A 19,817-nucleotide genomic window follows, 5' to 3' on the forward strand; every position below is an offset into this window, starting at 1 on the left:
CATATCTGCAATGAAGGCAAAGGTCCCGGGCTTGGAGAAGATGCTACATCGAGTGGGGGTGAGGACACAACCTTGTTTCACTCCATTCTCCACTCCGAAGCTGTTGGAGGTGGAGCCATAAAACTGTGCAGTGCATGTTGTCGTGGAAAGAGCGGATAAGACTGAGGAGCTTCGGTAGACAGCCAGTTTTTCCCAAAGTCTTGTGGATCCTTGCTCTGCTGATGATGCTGAATGTCTTAGTGAGATCTACGAAAGTGTCTCTGCAACATAGCCATAAATTCTACAGCAACAAGGCACGCTCTTAAACTTGGAAGAGGGAGACTGAACAAACTGGTGGTGGTGAATGTAAGCAGTGGACTAGCAAGGGAGATCGCAGGGGTTAATTTTATCAGCAAGTTGAAGAAAAAGTTGGATAAGCACCTGGAGACAAATTTGAAAGCAGCGTAAGAGAGGCATTGTGGAATTTTCGTATTTCTTGGACACTGGAACTGGCCAGAAAAAGCTGCAGTTGACTTTTCCAATCCTGTTTATTTCGAAGACGTAAACAATAATTCTGTGGGTAAAATCAATCGTGTTATTATGAAATATGTCATTTTTGATTCTTGTTTAAAACCTTATTTGGGGGCATAAATCAGTTCAGTTACGATGATAAAATAGTGCTGGAAATGTTTTCCCAAAAGGTGTGATTCAGTTGGTTTAGTTTTTTAAAGTTCTGTTAGGTTCTCATGCCAACTTGTTCAGGATTGGTTGTTTTCAAAACTCCGTAGAAATTTCTCAACATAAAAGTATTGATCAATTTAGTGGGCGGCACAGTGGTTAGCACCGCAGCCTCACAGCTCCAGCGACCCGGGTTGAGTTCTGGGTACTGCCTGTGCGGAGTTTGCAAGTTCTCCCAGTGATCGCATGGGTTTCCGCCGCGTGCTCCGGTTTCCTCCCACAGCCAAAGACTTGTGGGTAAATTGGACATTATAAATTGCCCCTGGTGGTGGGCGGAGAATGGTGGGTATGTGGTAGGGAATATGGGATTAATGTAAGACAGCATGGAGTGGGCTTCGCCATCAGAAACTCCTTGCTCAGCATGATAGAGCCTCCCTCAAATGGCTCGGAACGCATACTGTCCATCCGACTGCTCACCACCTGTGGTCCAGTACACCTACTCATTATCCATGCTCCGACACTCTGCTCCCCACCTGAAGCTAAAGATCAGTTCCACAAGGAACTCCATAGCAGCATCCCCAACACCGAACACCTATTTCTGCTGGGGGAGTTAAATGCCAGGGTTGGGGCCGACCATGACTCATGGCCCTCCTGCCTTGGGCGCTATGGCGTTGGAAGGATGAATGAGAACGGGCAGAGACTGCTTGAATTGTGTACCTATCATAACCTCTGCATCACCAACTCGTTTTTTCACACTAAACCCTGTCACCAGGTTTCATGGAGGCACCCAAGATCGCGTCGTTGGCACCAGCTGGACCTCATTGTCACAAGGCGAGCTGCCTTAAACAGTGTTCAAATCACACGCAGCTTCCACAGTGCAGACTGCGACACCGACCACTCCCTGGTGTGCAGCAAGGTTAGACTCAGACCAAAGAAGTTGCATCATTCCAAGCAGAAAGGCCACCCGTGCATCAACACGAACAGAATTTCTCACCCACAGCTGTTAGAAAAATTTCTAAATTCACTTCTAACGGCCCTTCAAAACACTCCCACAGGGGATGCTGAGACCAAGTGGGCCCACATCAGAGACGCCATCTATGAGTCAGCTTTGACCACCTACGGCAAAAGTGCGAAGAGAAATGCAGACTGGTTTCAATCTCATAATGAAGAGCTGGAACCTGTCATAGCCGCTAAGCGCATTGCACTGTTGAACGACAAGAAAGGCCCAGCGAGTTAACATCGGTAGCACTTAAAGCAGCCAGAAGCACTGCACAAAGAACAGCCAGGCGCTGCGCAAACGACTACTGGCAACACCTATGCAGTCATATTCAAAAGGCCTCATACACCGGAAACATCATGCCTATGATGGCATTAAGAGAGGTCTTGGGCCAACCATCAAGAAGATCGCCCCCCCTCAAATCTAAATCAGGGGACATAATCACTGACCAACGCAAACAAATGGACCGCTGGGTTGAGCACTACCTAGAACTGTACTCCAGGGAGAATGTTGTCACTGAGACTGCCCTCAATGCAGTCAAGGATGAGCTGGACGTACAGCCAACAAAATCGGAACTCGGTGATGCCATTGATTCTCTAGCCAGTGGAAAAGCCCCTGGGAAGGACAGCATTACCCCTGAAATAATCAAGAGTGCCAAGCCTGCTCTACTCTCAGCACTATATGAACTGCTATGCCTGTGCTGGGACGAGGGAGCAGTACCTCAGGACATGCGCGATGCCAATATCATCACCCTCTATAAAAACAAAGGTGACCACGGTGACTGCAACAACTACCGTGGAATCTCCCTGCTCAGCATAATGGGGAAGGTGTTTGCTCGAGTCGCTCTAAACAGGCTCCAGAAGCTGGCCGAGCGCGTCTACCCTGAGGCACAGTGTGGCTTTCGTGCAGAGATATTGACCATTGACATGCTGTTCTCCCTTCGCCAGATACAGGAGAAATGCCGCGAACAACAGATGCCCCTCTACATTGCTTTCATTGATCTCACCAAAGCCTTTGACCTCGTCAGCAGACGTGGTCTCTTCAGACTACTAGATAAGATTGGATGTCCACCAAAGCTACTAAGTATCATCACCTCATTCCATGACAATATGAAAGGCACAATTCAACATGGTGGCTCCTCATCAGAGCCCTTTCCTATCCTGAGTGGTGTGAAACAGGGCTGTGTTCTCGCACCCACACTTTTTGGGATTTTCTTCTCCCTGCTGCTTTCACATGCATTCAAGTCCTCTGAAGAAGGAATTTTCCTCCACACAAGATCAGGGGGCAGGTTGTTCAACCTTGCCCGTCTAAGAGCGAAGTCCAAAGTACGGAAAGTCCTCATCAGGGAACTCCTCTTTGCTGGCGATGCTGCTTTAACATCTCACACTGAAGAGTGCCTGCAGAGTCTCATTGACAGGTTTGCGGCTGCCTGCAATGAATTTGGCCTAACCACCAGCCTCAAGAAAACGAACATCATGGGGCAGGACGTCAGAAATGCTCCATCCATCAATATTGGCGACCACGCTCTGGAAGTGGTTCAAGAGTTCACCTACCTAGGCTCAGCTATCACCAGTAACCTGTCTCTAGATGCAGAAATCAACAAGCGCATGGGAAAGGTTTCCACTGCTATGTCCAGACTGGCCAAGAGAGTGTGGGAAAATGGCGCACTCACACGGAACACAAAAGTCCGAGTGTATCAAGCCTGTGTCCTCAGTACCTTGCACTACGGCAGCGAGGCCTGGACAACGTATGTCAGCCAAGAGCGACGTCTCAATTCATTCCATCTTCACTGCCTCCGGAGAATACTTGGCATCAGGTGGCAGGACCGTATCTCCAACACAGAAGTCCTCGAGGCGGCCAACATCCCCAGCTTATACACACTACTGAGCCAGCGGCGCTTGAGATGGCTTGGCCACGTGAGCCGCATGGAAGATGGCAGGATCCCCAAAGACACATTGTACACCGAGCTCGCCACTGGTATAAGACCCACCGGCCGTCCATGTCTCCGCTTTAAAGACGTCTGCAAACATGACATGAAGTCCTGTGACATTGATCACAAGTCATGGGAGTCAGTTGCCAGCGTTCGCCAGAGCTGGCGGGCAGCCATAAAGGTGGGGCTAAAGTGTGGCGAGTTGAAGAGACTTAGCAGTTGGCAGGAAAAAAGACAGAGGCGCAAGGGGAGAGCCAACTGTGTAACAGCCCCGACAAACACATTTTTCTGCAGCACCTGTGGAAGAGCCTGTCACTCTAGAATTGGCCTTTATAGCCACTCCAGGCGCTGCTCCACACACCACTGACCACCTCCAAGCGCTTACCCATTGTCTCTCGAGATAAGGAGGTCAAAGAAGAAGAGTATAAATGGGTGTTTGTTGGTCGGCACAGACTCGGTGGGCTGAAGGGCCTGTTTCAGTGCTGTATCTCTAAATAAATAAATACATTTCAGTTTATGCCAGGATACTTTGAAATGGATTCTATAGGAACAGTGTAATACAAGAAGTCAGAACAATGCATTTTCTTCCCTGAGGTTTAGAATCTAATCAAGAAAGTGACAGACAGAAGTTGTGTATTGCCAGTGCTACAACTGTCCCAGTTACTTTTGGAAATTTAACCACATTGTTGTGGGTATGAATTCACAGCACATAATTGCATATAATTAGCTGCTAATTGGCAGTCTCGCTCAGACCATAAGGCTGACATTCTTGGGAAATAAACGTTATGGTAAAAGTCTTTGCTTGTCACTGGTTGCAGAACACGGATGTAAGATGAGCTTTGGTAACCTTAAACCAGATGCTGTATGCATGAATTCACAGCACAGAACAACCCATAGTTTGCCACTAATTGGTGGTGTTATAGTGAAAGCATAAGAATGACTGGTGAGGAAGTGGTTCTACAGTGGTGTGGTGAGGTTGAGGAATATTGTTATGAGAGCTACACAAGATCCAGAGAGTGCCTGATTCTCCTCAGCACAAATACTTTACTCAGGTGGTGATACTTTTTCACCTTTTCAGGTTTAGACATCTATTACAATTTGGTGTGGTTGGGGAGGGTTTAAACAAAATTGGCTGCGTGATGGGCACCAGCATATAGAAATAGAAAAGAGCAGTCAGGTATAGAAGAGTGACAGTGTTGGATAGGACTAGAGAAAAAAGTAGTAGCATATTAAATTGGAGTAGGCTAAGAAAGACTACGAGGAATACAAAGGAAGGTTTAGAATGCATGTATGTTCAGTTTTATGATTCCACTTCTAACAGTTTTTGGAGTGAAGAATGGAGTGAGACAGGGTTGTGTCCTAACCCCCACTCTGTTTGGTATCTTTTTCTCCATGCTCCTGACCATTGCCTTTTCTGCAGTTATGGAAGAAGTCTACTTGCATACTAGGTCAGATGGCAAGCACTACAATCTATCAAGGCTGAAAGCGAAGACGTTGCATCGTGGTCAGAGAACTCCTGTACGCTAATGATAATACACTTTCACTCGTGGAAACTCAGCTACAAAGACTCATGGACAGTCTCTCCCATGCTTGCAACTTGTTCTCCTTGACTATAAGCGTCAAGAAAACCATAGTCATGGGACAAGGTGTTGCATCTCCACTCCTGATCACACAAAATAATAACCCACTGGAAGTGGTTAGCAGATTCTGCTTCCTTGGGTCCACGGTGACAGACAATCTGCCCCTTGGTGCAGAGCTCGATACACGCATAAGGAAAGCAGCCAGCACCTTTGGCCGACTTGCGAAATGCGCATGGGATAACACCAAGTTGACCCTTAGGATCCTTGGGTTTATAAGGCCTGTGTGCTCAGCACCTTGCTCTGTGGCTGTGGAAGATGGGCAATCTAAAGCCACCAGGAAAAGAAGCTCACTAATTTCCAACTTTGCTGTCTGCAGTACATTATGGGTATATCCTGGCAGGACAAAATCACAAATGTGGCAGTCCTCTCAAAGGCAGAGCTCCCAAGTGTGTTGGCATTAATCAAAGAGAGGCGGCTTTGGTGGATAGGACACGTCCGCAAGATGGAAGACATCGCATAACCAAGGGCCCTCTGCATGGCGAGGTGGCTGGGGCCAGACTATCGGTGGGGCACCCAGAGCTCCGCTTCAAGGATGCTTGCAGGCGTGACATGAAGGCCGTAAATGTCGACTGTTGCACCTGCGAGTTACTAGCTGGTGAAAGAGGGAAATGGCAACACATCCTGTGGACTGGTATGCACTACCATGATGACCAGTTGCTACAGCATTTTGGCAACAGGCACCAATATCAAAAACAGCAACTCACAGCGTCACTTGGCAGCTTCAAGTGCAGTACTTGTGACAGAACCTGCCTTTGAAGGATTGGCCTTCACAGCCATCAGCAAAGGTACACCAAGAGAAGACACCCAACTAAATGGATTGTTTGTTGTGTGTCCATCATCTTTCATCATCTCTCCATCATCATTTGTTGATGGTAGGATGCCAACAATGTAAACATACGAAGTGTGTCGAATATGGCTGGTGAGCTACAAGCACAAATAACTGTGTGGGAATATGATGTCGTGGCAATAATGGAAACGTGGCTTAAAAATAGAGAAGACTGGATGCTTTAATATGCAAGGATACAAAGTGTTCAGTAAAGATAGGGAAAGTAAAAAGCCAGGTGGGATGGTGGTACTGATTAGGGAAGACATTGTGGTGTTGGAAAGAGAGGATGTTCTTTATGGACAGGGACAGAATCCATTTGGTTAGAGTTGAGAAACTAAAAGGGTATGATCTAGCTACTTAGCATATTCTCTCGGCCTCCAAATAGTAAGAGAGAGATAGTGGAGCAAATCTGGAGGGAAATCCCAGAGATGTGCAGGAACTATAGAGTGGTAATATTGGGGGACTTTAATTGGCCAAATATCAACTGGGGTAATGTTAGTGTAAATGGAAAGGAGGGGGGAGGAATTTCTGAAATGCTTTCAGGTGGATTTCCTTGACCAGTATATCCTTGGTCCAACTAGGAAGGAAACGTTGCTGGATCTGGTGCTGGGGAATGAGGTGGGCCAAGTGAACTAAGTATCTCAGAATGAAGTGTAAGAAGTAGAGAAACTGATGCTGCATTTCTCCTGGAAAGTGGGGGTAACGATTGGGTAAGAGTGATTATGGTATTGTTACGAACGAAGCGGGAGGAGTGCACTATCTTTTCTAATTACACTTTTCCACAGGTCACAACATATATTTAACTGTTTACCCAGTTGCCGATACAGCCAATCATATATTCTATTTTTTTTATCCCAGAATAAAATACACCAACCAGGTTTCTTTAATAAACAACAAAATTATCAGTTTATCATCAAACAAGACTTATCCAGTGATGAAGCAAAGCATTAACACGCAGATTAAAATATGAAAGTTTCCTTTTTAAATTCCCCACGCACAAACTCATACACACACTGAAAAAAATCTAGAAATGTTCTCTGTGGAGGTCTGTTACAAAAAAAAACAAAAAGGAATGCTTTGACCAAATACTTGATGATTCTTGAAGAAAAAAGAGAAGATATGGAAAGATGTCAGTTGTCCCTTTTTTGGTCTGGCATCCCAAATACGCTAAGACGGTTGTCATTGGGATCTTTCTAGAGCAGCTCTTTTCAGGCTATGTTAAGGATCAGTTTGACAGGCTTTCCAGGAGACATGTGGCATCAGGAGTTTCTAACACACTTTTTAGGGGAAATGCAGTATCAGTTTCTCCGCTTCTTACACTTGATTCTCAGGAAGTTCTTAAAGAGATGGAAGAGGGTGAGCTGGTGGTGGCTGCTCTCTTAGCTGGTTTTCTTCAACTATCTTCAAACAGTTCACACTCCAACACTCAGTCCAAAGTGAAGCCAAAAACAATATCTCAAGAATCAAGCCTCCTGATCCCTATAAATCTTGACCTGTCACTTCTCTGTAAACATCTTTCGGAGATCACTGAAGTTTCTGTTATTTATTGCTTAAAGCACATGACTTCTAGCAAGTCTGTTTTTAAACAACGTCTCAGTGTCCTTTCAATGAACTGTCGTCAACAAAATCCAGATCTATGAAATCTTCAGCCTTCTCCACAAATCTATCTCCACAATTTAAATATAAGTCCTAAAAACATATACTTAACAAAAGAAAATCAAAGCACTTCTTAACAGTATCATAATGTTTAGATTAGTAATTGAGAAGAGGAAGGAATAATCTAAAGTAGAACTTCTAAATTGGGAGAGAACTAACCAGTGGAATGAAAGGGGATCTCGCCATGGTAAAATGGAACCAAAGATTGACAGGAAAAACGGTAACACAACAATGGGTGATCTTTAAGGAGGATATGTTTCTGGTCCAGGGTAAGTACATTCCAACAGGAGGAAAAGCCAGGGGAACCAAAGCCAGGGCTCCTTAGATGATGAGGGAGATAGGGAATGTGATGAAACAAAAAAGAGGGTCTATGATACATGTCAGATGAATTCTTCAAGTGAGAACCAGACCAAATACATTAAGCTGAGAGGGAGGTGAAGAGGAAACTAAGACTAACAAAGACATGAGAGTAGAATGGCAGTTAACATAAAAGGGAACCCAAAAATCTTCTACCAGCACGTAAATAGTAATCTGGTAGTAAGAGGCGGGGTGGCCTTATTCGGGAGAGAGAAGGTGATGTATGCTTAGAGGTGCAGGGCATGGCTAGAATACTTAATGAGTACTTAGTATCAGTGTTTACTAAGGAAGAGGATGCTCACAAAATATCAATAGAAGCGGAGATGGTAGAGGGTAATGGATGGGTTGAAAATTGATAGGCAGGACGTACTGGAAAGGTTGACTATGCTTCGAGTGGATAAGTCACTTTGTCCAGATAGTTTGTACCCCAGGTTGCTAAGGGAATTGGGAGTGGTGATAGCAGGAGGACTTGCCTTAATTTTTCAATCTTCCCTAGATATTGGAGGGGCACCAGAGGATTGGAAAGTGGCAAATGTGACACCCTTGTTCAAGAAAGAGTGTAAGGACATTCCTGGTGACCACAGGCCAATTGGTTTAACATTAGTGGTGAGTAAGTTTTAGAAATATTGATTAGGGAAAGAAATTAACAGGCACTTGGAAAGATTTGAGTTAATTATGTACCTCAAGTGTGTACCCTGCAGGGCTATGGACCAAATGCTGGAAGGTGCGATTAGACTGGGTGTCTCGTTTTTTGGTCGGCGCAGACACAATTGACCGAGTGGCCTCTTTCTGTGCCATAAACTTTCTATGATTGTAATTGGGGAGAGCCAGCATGGATTTGTGAAAGGCAGATCACATTTGACTAGTTTAATTGAATTTTTTAATGAAGTAACAGAAGGTTGATAAATGGAATGCAGTGGGTGTTGTTTATATGGATTTTAAGAAAATGTTTGACTAAGTACCACATAAAAGGCTGGTTTACAAAATGTAGGCTCATGGGTCATTGTCAGCTTGGATAAAAATTTTTGGCTTAAGGACAAAAAGGCAGCATGTCACGATAAATAATTGTTTTTCAGACAGGAGATGGTAGACCGTGGTGTTCCGCAAGGCTCACCATCGGGCGGCACAGTGGCGCAGTGGTTAGCACCGCAGCCTCACAGCTCCAGGGACCTGGGTTCGATTCCGGGTACTGCCTGTGTGGAGTTTGCAAGTTCTCCCTGTGTCTGCGTGGGTTTTCTCCGGGTGCTCCGGTTTCCTCCCACAAGCCAAAAGACTTGCAGGTTGATAGGTAAATTGGCCATTATAAATTGTCACTAGTATAGGTAGGTGGTAGGGAAATATAGGGACAGGTGGGGATGTTTGGTAGGAATATGGGATTAGTGTAGGATTAGTATAAATGGGTGGTTGATGGTCGGCACAGACTCGGTGGGCCGAAGGGCCTGTTTCAGTGCTGTATCTCTAATCTAATCTAATCTAGAACCTCTGCTTTGTTTGACATATATAAATGGCTTGGATATTGGAATACAGAGTAAAATTTCAAACTTTGCCAATGATCCCCAACTTGGAGGTGTGACAAACAGTGAGGATGACACCAATCAGCTGCAACAGGACATAGATAGGCTAACAGAAGGGGCAGGCGGGTGGCAGATGGAATTTAATACAGAGACGTGTGAAGTGATGTATTTTTGCATAAGGGATAGGGCGAGGTATTATAAACTTAATGGCCTGAATTTGCATTCCAGGATCGGGAACCCAACGCTCGGATCATTTCCAGGTCCTGACCCCACTCTGTGACACAATTGCTCATGCAGTGCTATTTTCAAATGCAAAAGCAGTAATTGGCCAGGGGTGAGAAATTTGTCCAATAGGTGGCATCGGGACCAGTATGTAGGTGAGACTGGGTGAAGGAGGGCCCTTTGAAAAGGTGAGCAGCAGCCATGGCTAGACTTGCCACTCGCTGAAGAAATGGAGCAGCAGGGGCCCTCCACAAACAGTGATGGAAGGGGAGAAGGAACCCGCCAAACCATAGATGGAGGTAGCAAGTGAGGTCAGCGTCAGAGGAGTGACCCAAATGACGTGGGTCCAATGCTGGAACAGATTCAATGACCTCGTAAGGTCTGGAAAGCTAAGTGGCAAGAGGCACCCAGGTGCCAGGTGTCGAACTCTGTATCCAGCAAAATGTAGGTGAACTGTACTGTCTGTCCATAGGTCTCCTAACATTGTCAGATCAAGTGGCCAGTTGTATCACTAAGACAGCAGCCAACCTCACAAATGGGGTGATATTCAGAAGGGGGCATCACTGAGGAGAGCGGCAGTTCATGTGAATGTCATGCTGGAATAAACAAGGGAGGGCATCCTACTCTTGAATCTTTCTGTCCTCCATCCTGCAGGAAAAATGAGCCCACAATGCCCGTGAATGCCAGAATGACTTGGTGTGCCCGAGTTGCACAGTCTTATGCCAATGGAGTATGTGGCGCTGGATATTGCCAGTGTGCTGACACACCAGTCTGTGGGCGTTGTGGAGATGGGAGGCCAAGATCAACAGGGTCATTTGATAACTCTACCTTGGGACAAAGGGCAAGCAGGAGACTGTTATCTAATGCGCGCTTTGGCTCTTTAGCCAGTGTCTGTTATGGGGTTGGTTGTGTTGGGGGCGCACGCTGAGTAGCCCGAGTTCTCAAAACCACCTTCTTATGTCTCCTGTAGGGCCAGTAGCTGAGGTGGAGCGCGTGTCGAAGGACAGATGTCGCCATCCTCTTTGGAGGGGAGAGCACTACTAGAGCCAGCACCATCACATTATTCCTCAGCACCTTCCACCAGCACAGACGCACTCATGTTGATTGGGCCATAAACTATCTTAGAACAGAGAGCACTGGGCGAATCTCACATCATGGGTGAATAGGAGGAGGAACGTGAGGCAGAATCAGCTGTGGGCACTCCCCCCTGAGAGGACGAGGGCAGACACTGCGATGCTTCGCTGGGTAAAGATGCTGTGCTTCAGGTGTCACAAACAAGGAAGCTCTTCCTTGAGAATTAGAGGCAGATACGTTCCTGTTTGTCAGAGATCCCTGAGGCCTAAAGAGCCATGGTGTGCTTCATCATGACTCAGGGCTTAAAGCTCAGGAGCTCCTCCATTGAGATATTGGGCAACCTCTTGGAGAGCAATATGCAGCACCACTCTGGATGCATGAGCAGTGTGCTGATATACGCAGAAAGAATGAAACGCTCTGTAGCATTGCCCGTTCAGTGCTGCTGACGGCGCTGAGACGTTCGGAGTGGATGCCAGCTGCATCCCAGTCTGTGGCCTCATCCAGCATCCCAGGGCGCCAGGAAAGGATTGAGGCAGATGAAGAAGCAACCCCTTTTGCATCACCTTTCGGCTCCTCGTCCCCTCCGACAGGAACCATCATACCACAGAGCCATGTGACGGAGGCTGCCCCAGCAATGATGCAGGCGTGGCAGGAGACATGATGCCCCCACAGGCACCTCCAAAATGAGAACAGAAACCATTGGCATCTCAGCCGGAGGCAGATTCAAGGGAGTAGACTGTCTCCATCTCATCCTCTGCCAAAAAGCCTTTTGCATTAGCGACTAATCGTAAATCTATGCAGGGCCAAATAAAAACTGAAGCATTGCACTGACGGCTTCAGCTGTGAAAATGAATGCTGCCTATAAAGACACAATAAAAACTCAATTTTAATTATGTTAGTTAGATAACCTTTGATCCAAAATCTGATATTCGCATAGCCATGTTTTTCTCAGAAAAGTACTCGGTAGCTGATTGTTAAATGGTTCTTTATTAAGTAAAAATAATTACATAAAAAGACTAACAAAAGCATTCTTCTATTTGATATGTCATTACAATACATCTGATATTAAATTATTTTTTGTGATTCTCGTGATAATTGACCACGTTATGTTTTTTATCATGGTATGTGTGAGAGATTTTCAAGTGAAAATTTTTAAGCAAATTTTTTTCCAAGTTGACTTTCCCAACATTTTACCAAAGGTATTCAAAATGCAAATAATCTAAGGAAATACAAAACAAACAGTTACATGTATATACATACAGGGGGTTCATTGCAGAACAATCATGCAAGCATGTAGCGTCAGAGTACTATTCATAAAACTCAAAGCTACCACTATAATAACCAGGGAGAAGCCAAGGCATTTATTTAACTATTATTATAAATCGCTTCTGGTTATTGATAGGCAAAAAACATTTTGCTGATAATGAAAAGCAGTAGAAATATAATTAGGAGGTTGAAAGTAACAGCAAAATTAACCTCCATGTTATTATTACAAGTACAAGCATTATTAAACACTACTAGGTGGCATTGTAAGTATTTAATGTGGGACCACAGATCATGGCCAAATCTAAAGATTTACTATTTTCCTTTATATTAAATGCCTTTGTTTGGTTGGAAAAGGAGTGTTCAAAAACTTCTGTGATTATGATTGTTTGGTAAAGTCATTGGCTGTTGCAGTTAGATAACAGTATGCATGCTGAACTGTTTTGTGGAAGCTACCAGGTTACCCTGCATTTGTTTCCCTTGCCCTTGTACAATTATTCCACCACATCTCTTATTACTGTTTCACACATTATAGTTCTGAGAACTACTTGGATAATGTTGAAGTAATGTTAAAAAGATGTCCTTTTTAAAAAAAATTGAACATTAGAACAATGTTTAAATATAAATATATAATATCCTTCTACTGCTAACAGGCAAACACGAAATAAATGGGATTGGAAATTTCAAATTAAGAAGTTAATTTAAATAGGTAATACAGTTCTCTCCTGATAATGCAAAGCCACTTTTGCATGTAAGAGCTTTGAATTATCCAAATATTTGCATTTAGCAATGTGAATTGAATAGAAAAAGTACAAATTTATTAGTAAAAAAATGAAATATCAGATACTTTGAATCAAGAGTAGACTGTGATGGAATTCAAATGATGCCTGGTTCCTTGGTTCGGTAAAGTAAAAATAAACACTGTTGAGCAAGCTGACCACTTTTGATTCAATCTATGCATTGGACACCTCGACAACTGAGACACCAAAATTGCACTGTGAATTGGAATGAAATCAGCTACCTTATTGACACAGTGGACTTGTTTCAATTTGGGATGGGAGATGGAGAGGCAACATTTGCCTATACAGTCAGAAGTTACAGTAACACAGGGCCTTATCCAGAACTGAAAGGAAACATTGCATTGTATTTAATTGACTTTTTTTTAAACTTAAAACGCATCAAAGTTATGTAATTAGTGCTGATCCTATCCATTTAGTAAGCACCAAGGGAAGTATTTTATTGGAACAGGTACTTGAAGTGAAATTCCTCTTTTAACAACCTGCTGACAAATTCAGATTCTTTGAAATGACACTTGAGAAGCCATGCATTCCCATGATTTTGCAAGTTGTTAATTGTGGAGGAAAACATGTTTTTCCTGTTTTTGTTGAAAGGAATTTCAAGCTCCATATTCTTTAACTGAGGAATAATGCATGTATACATTGTTTATTTTCTGAAATTTCCAAACTGCACTCCATAAGCACCAGAGACACATCGAAAAGAAGCTGGTTGAATTTCCCAGTGCTTCACTGGATTGCCGAAAAGACTGATTCCACTATAGTGCATCTTCTTAATGCTTGATTCCTTTGGACAGAAGTCGTCTACTTCAATTTTGCTAATATTGTTATTATGAAGATATACTGCCTGTTTAAAAAAGGTTTTAAAAAAGCTGAAATCTATGTTTATGCATTGTAAAAATCTAGTCATGGGCATTTAGTATTCATTTTGTTTGAGCTTACTTTAATAAAATTAAGCACCATTTGATTCCCAGCAAGGAAAGTATTGCAGATAACAGACTCAGACTACTACTTAGAACCTGAGCAGAAATCTATTCCATATCACTACTTTTTGGCTGTTAAGAATTCATGAATTGTGTGAACTTCAAGGGATTACTTTAAGGCCTATCAAGGAATTCAGACTTTTTTCAGCTTTGTTTTGTTCTCAAGTCAGATTTCACTCCTTTTGATTGCTTCAATAAGTTGTAAAAACTGATGTGTGTAATTTAAACTTGTCTCTGCACGTCTCCATCCTGGATTACTAAACTCATTTATTGCTTCCAATTGTATCCACCTTATTGCTGATTATTGGCCAGAATTTGTCAGTTATGTCTGCTAGTCAGCACATCCTTGCCATCCAAAGGGAATTCAATAAGCTGCTGCTGTTTCTTTTCTCAGCTTAATTACCTGATACGTGCCCCACTTGGAAAAGGTTTAAGTGACAGAAGTAACAAAATCCTTTTTAAAAAAAATCTCCTGCGGCACAGTGGCGCAGTGGTTAGCACTGCAGCCTCACAGCTCCAGGGACCCGGGTTCGATTCTGGGTACTGCCTGTGTGGAATTTGCAAGTACTCCCTGTGACCGCATGGGTTTTCGCCGGGTGCTCCGGTTTCCTGCCACAGCCAAAGACTTGCAGGTGATAGGTAAATTGGCCGTTGTAAATTGCCCCTAGTGTAGGTAGGTGGTAGGGAATATGGGGTTACTGTAGTGATAGTATAAATGGGTGGTTGTTGGTCGGCACAGACTCGGTGGGCCGAAGGGCCTGGTTCAGTGCTGTATCTATAAATAAATAAAACAGGAATGCTGGGTGTTTAGGAGACAGAATGATTGGAATGGGAATCAATTTTGATCTTAAACAGTGTTGGAGCAGGAGGAGATTACGAACATGCAAATCTGGTCCATTAACCGTGTACTGTGCAGTCATGATTGATCTGACAGCCACCAGCATCATGTGATTCCCCCCTCCTTCCGCCACTGGTGGCTTGATTGATACTTCTTTTAACATTGTCAGCTCAGTAGAGCATAATAATAATAATTTACCCATAAAGGATTTTCCTCCCCAAAACCTAATTCTGTTGGTTTGCAAAATCACATTTTCGTGTTTTGTTTATCCTTTTTTCCTTTCACAAAATTCTCTAGTTTTTCACATTTATTGTACAAAAATGTGCAATTAGTATAAAATATACAAATCTATGGAATAATTTATTATTTACCTGCAGAAACTTCAGTTCCTTTATACTGACAGGAACTTTCTTAATTTTGTTGTTCTCCAAATGAATCTGTCTTAAATTAGTAAGATATGCTAAGCTTCCATTTTCAATATCTTTAATTTGGTTGTGGGACAAGTCCAATCTGTAACAAGAGAAGTGACTATTTGTTCTGTACACTGTGCATGCATTTCATAAAGAGCTTTAATTGTCATGTTATTCCCAGGGGAAAACACCTTTATACTCCCTGTGATATTGGTTACACCTGTAGGTGATGCTGTAAGAGGAATTGTTAGTCTCAGGGGTGTCATACTTCACCTGTCACAACTCAGCATGCCACCTGACCGAAAAGGACATTGCATTTGTCGATTACTCTCCTCACGCGCTTGGTGGCACTTTAAATTGATTATAAGAACATCGGAATTAGGAGCAGGAGTAGGCAATTCAGCCCCTGGAGCCTGCTCTGCCATTCAATACAATCATGGCTGATCTCATCTCGGCCTCAACTCCACTTTCCTGCCCGTTCTCCATAAGCCTTCAACCCATTTCTAATTAAAAATCTGTCTGTCTCCTCAAATTTACCGTATGTACCGGCATCCAATGCACTCTGGGGTAGTGAATTCCACAGATTCACAACCCTTTGAGAGAAGTAATTTCTCCTCATCTCTGTTTTAAGTCTTCTACCCCTTATCCTAAAACTATGACCTCTCGTTCTAGATTGCCCCACAAGAGGAAACATCCTCTCTACGTCTACTTTGTCAATCCCCTTAATCATCTTATATACCTTAATTAGATCTCCTCTCATTCTTATAAACTCCAGAGAGTAAAAGCCTAAACTGCTCAATCTCTCTTCATAAGACAAGCCCCTCATCTCTGGAATCAATCTAGTGAACCTCCTCTGAACTGCCTCCAATGCAACTACATCCTTTCTCAAGTAAGGGGACCAAAACTGTACGCAATACTCCAGGTGCGGTCTCACCAATGCCTTGTACAGCTGCAGCAACACTTTCTTACTTTTATACTTTATTCCTTTAGCAATAAATGCCAAAATTCCATTTGCCTTCCTTATCACCTGCTGTACCTGAAAACTAGTTTTCTGTGATTCATGCACGAGGACACCCAGAGCACTCTGAAATTTCTCTCCATTTAGATAATTTGCCTTTCTATTCTTCCGACCAAAATGGATAACCTCACACTTATCCACGTTAAAATCCATCTGCCAAATTTTGGCCCATTTATCTAATCTATCCATATCCATTTGTCGATTTCTTATTTCTTCATTGCAACTTACTGTCTCACCTATTTTAGTGTCATCTGCAAATTTGGCTATAGTACCTTTTACCCCTGCATCCAAGTAAATTTTTAGATTGTAAATAGTTGGGGTCCGAGCACCGAACTCTGTGGCACCCCACTAGTTACATCTTGCCAACCAGACAAAGATCCATTTATCCCGACTCTCTGTTTTCTGTTGGTTAGCCCATCCTCTATCCAAGCTAATAAGTTGCCCCTAACCCCATGTGAACTTAATTTGTGTATTAACCTTTGGTGCGGCACCTTATCAAATGCCTTCTATTATCTCTTCTAATAAGTCTCTTGTGAGATACCTTATATTGTGCCTTCTGAAAATCCATATATACTACATCTACTGCATTCCCTTTATCTATCCAATCAATCACTTCATAAGCTCTGTTGCGTTTGTCAAACACAGTTTATCTTATGTGTGAACTGTTGTAAAAAGCAAACTTTTTTTGGTTGCAAGGGCAATTTATTTGTTTCTTTTTCAGGTTAAAATATTTAATAACGTTTTGTGCCCGTTAAGGTGAGGAATATCAGACCTGGGGAATGGTGCACTCTTTCTACCAACGCCCACTTCATTAGAACTCTTTGCATTCATTTGAATTGTTCTATTTCCCAAACCAACAAACTTTGTTTGTGTGACTACCAATTTATGCTAAGCTGTGGGCAACTTTGGGTTGTGGGCTTAGGAATTGGATTTTAATTTCTCGAGTTCATCCCAATTATAACCCTTATCGGCTGTCAGAGCTCGCCATTATTAAGGAGTAAATTGGACAGCAACTTCTGACCTGCGAACTTGCGCAGTTAAATGTGGAAATCAGGATACTGCTGTCTGAGTTGCCTTGTTTGCCACGTGCTTCGCTGTATCAGTGTCTTGCCGAGAAATTCTGCATTCATGTACATGTTGTGGCATGACGTTGGGGTACTTATCCACTTGATATCCACCAAACATGTCAGAAAAAGTTAGGGCTGGTCTATTTAAGTGTAGGTGAATTTATAATGGCATGGTATGTCTGAATATCTGCCAAAACTCTTGTATGGCACTGAAAATCTATTTTTACAAATATCAGGGTGAATTCTTACAGCCCCCCCCCCCCCCTCCCCAAGCGACGTTGGGGGTCATGACGGTGGTGGTGGGGGGGCGCGGGCACGGAAAATACCTCCAGGAGAGGCCTGCCATGGGTCTGGACATCGGGAAGTCCTGGCCCCATATTGCCAGCTATGGGATCAAAGCTTGATTGTTAATTTATGTAAAGTAATGTATCAAATACTTACCCACTCCCGCCGTCGGTCCCAGTGCGATATTCATGCCAGCGGCCGGCACTCCCGCGCCTTCGGAGAACAATGCGGGACGCTGGTAGGGTGGTGGAAGCAGATAAGTATTTCAATTTGGGGGGGGATGGGAGAGGTGCATTGTCAAAGCAAGGTGGAGGGGATGGTGGGAAGGGGTTGAAGTGAAAAGTTCATAAACTTTGTGGGGGATGGTGGGGAGGTCAGGAACACAAGGTCGTTTTGGTCATTGGGCAAGGAGTTAAATGTATGGTCATGGTGGGGGGGGGGAGGTGCTGTAGGAGAGGGGCAAGAAGCATTACGTTAAATTTTTAAATAAAATTTAAAAGAGATATGTCTTTAATTATGTAAACTAAAGTGATGGGCTCAAAGCCCTTTAAAAATGACATTGGCGCCTGTGCAGTGGCGCCTGATGCCGGGGACGGACCGCCTGCCGAAATCGGCGGCAAGCTTGAAAAATGCAGCCCATCGAGTTTCATTCCTTCAGATTTAAACCATTGTTGGAGATTTTCAAAAAAATTATAAACTTTTTTTTTATTTCTGTCTCTTTTATCTCAGTCCCAGCTTTGTTTCTCTCTATTTTGCTTCCTGTACATAATGTTACATTGAATTAAATTCTAATTTACAGTTCCTGGTTTAGAATTTGCGTGCCTCACTGAAGGGTTCTTTAATCTGATTAGGAGATATTCTGTGCTTGCCCTGTTTACACAGGTCCCAAATCCACTGAAAAGTGCACCCTGCTGTTCTGGCTCTCTAATTACCACAAATTACAGCGCAAAAAACTAACAAAAGTATGTGGGGGACTGTAAGTGCAATCATCGGCAAATGCCATTTGTTTGTCACTGACCACAAAATCTGAGCCATTGTGGTTAATCTATACTGCGATCCAGTCTCTTCCTTCTCTAATTAAGTTGTTGTTGTGCTTTCCTTTGTAACTTCTTGGTTCACAAGCACATTCAAAATAACATCTCTAATGAATTGACATCACATTTGAATTTTATTTTAAACAATTTTTTTACCTGTACAAGTCTCTGTATCGCCTGAAATCCTCAAGTTCTATTGATGAAATCTTATTGTGATCAAGGTACAGCTCATACAGGTTGGAAGGTAGATCTTTAGGTGAAAATTAGAGGATGATTAGTAATAATCACAGATATAGTTGGCCAAGTGCCAACAATCTCTAGACACTTCGACATACAACAGAGGTAAGGCTTGGGCCTGGAGATGAGGCTTTGATAAATCTCTCCATCGGAGACTTTTGAGAAGAGTGTATGGTTATTGAATAGCTCGAGATTTCTGATGAGCAGCTTGACAGTCAGAGATTACATATTACACGAATGTGCAGCCAATTTCAGTCTTGGAGACAATGGTCAAACTGCAATCTGTGTTTTTAAAGTTTCAGTATTGGAACTAGCAGGGAGCTAGGCTAGATTGAGGTTACATTAAGTAAACTTTTGTTTCAAGTTTTTGTTTGGAGGGAAGGCGAGTGACATCTTCATTTCATGTAGTTAAAGAAGTTAGAGAAATATATATTTTACTGTTACATTGTTTGCTGTTCATTTACTTGTCTTATGTAAATAAAATAAATTGTTGATTTAAAGACTTGAGTTCTCAATTTTAATAAGTAAACCTATTCAATTAACCTTCCAATAGAGGTAAATTATATGGCAGCACATGATATATCTAATAGCTGGTATACAGAGTCAATATTCTTTGCTATAATGTCTGAGTCTCCCCATTATTTACCTGGCTATTCAGTGGAAAAGGGTGAACTTCAGATTGTAGGGATGTGTAGATGAAAATATCTAGAATACAATCCAAAAAATCATTTTTCTCACTAATGTAAAATTTCTCTGCTGGCTTCAAGTGATTACTGACTTGGAACAAGACAAGTTAAGATATGCTTTCAAACTTTATAGGATCTTTTAAACTCAAGTAGAACTACAATCAAATATATATTCAAACAAAACCTACTGGATGCTTTTATTTAAATTAAATAGCTTGTCACAGATACAACATCTGTTCTGAAGCTGTTGTGTATCAGATCAATCTGAAATATTTCCTGTGAGTAAACCTATTTTAAAAAATCTCATTTCAGAAAAAAAATCCTGCTGA

At 42.9% G+C, this 19,817-nt stretch overlaps 2 protein-coding genes across 4 annotated transcripts in view; one reads left to right on the forward strand and one right to left on the reverse strand.

The window, feature by feature from the left end:
* cenpp (centromere protein P) overlaps nucleotides 1–19,817 on the forward strand; it is a 392,661-nt gene that overhangs the window by 180,840 nt on the left and 192,004 nt on the right. The window lies entirely within an intron of this gene.
* Nucleotides 11,905–19,817, reverse strand: part of aspn (asporin (LRR class 1)) — a 79,511-nt gene continuing 71,598 nt past the window's right edge. For both annotated transcript variants that reach the window (XM_068051889.1, XM_068051888.1), the window contains exons 6-8: nucleotides 18,722–18,815; nucleotides 15,123–15,261; nucleotides 11,905–13,777 (exon numbers count right to left, since the gene is read on the reverse strand). In XM_068051889.1, coding sequence (XP_067907990.1) covers nucleotides 13,580–13,777; nucleotides 15,123–15,261; nucleotides 18,722–18,815 — 431 coding nt within the window. In that variant the 3' untranslated portion in view covers nucleotides 11,905–13,579. The remainder of the gene's footprint in view (nucleotides 13,778–15,122; nucleotides 15,262–18,721; nucleotides 18,816–19,817) is intronic.

Source organism: Heterodontus francisci, chromosome 19 (genome assembly GCF_036365525.1).
Source record: "Heterodontus francisci isolate sHetFra1 chromosome 19, sHetFra1.hap1, whole genome shotgun sequence".
Classification (NCBI taxonomy): Eukaryota; Metazoa; Chordata; class Chondrichthyes; order Heterodontiformes; family Heterodontidae; genus Heterodontus; species Heterodontus francisci.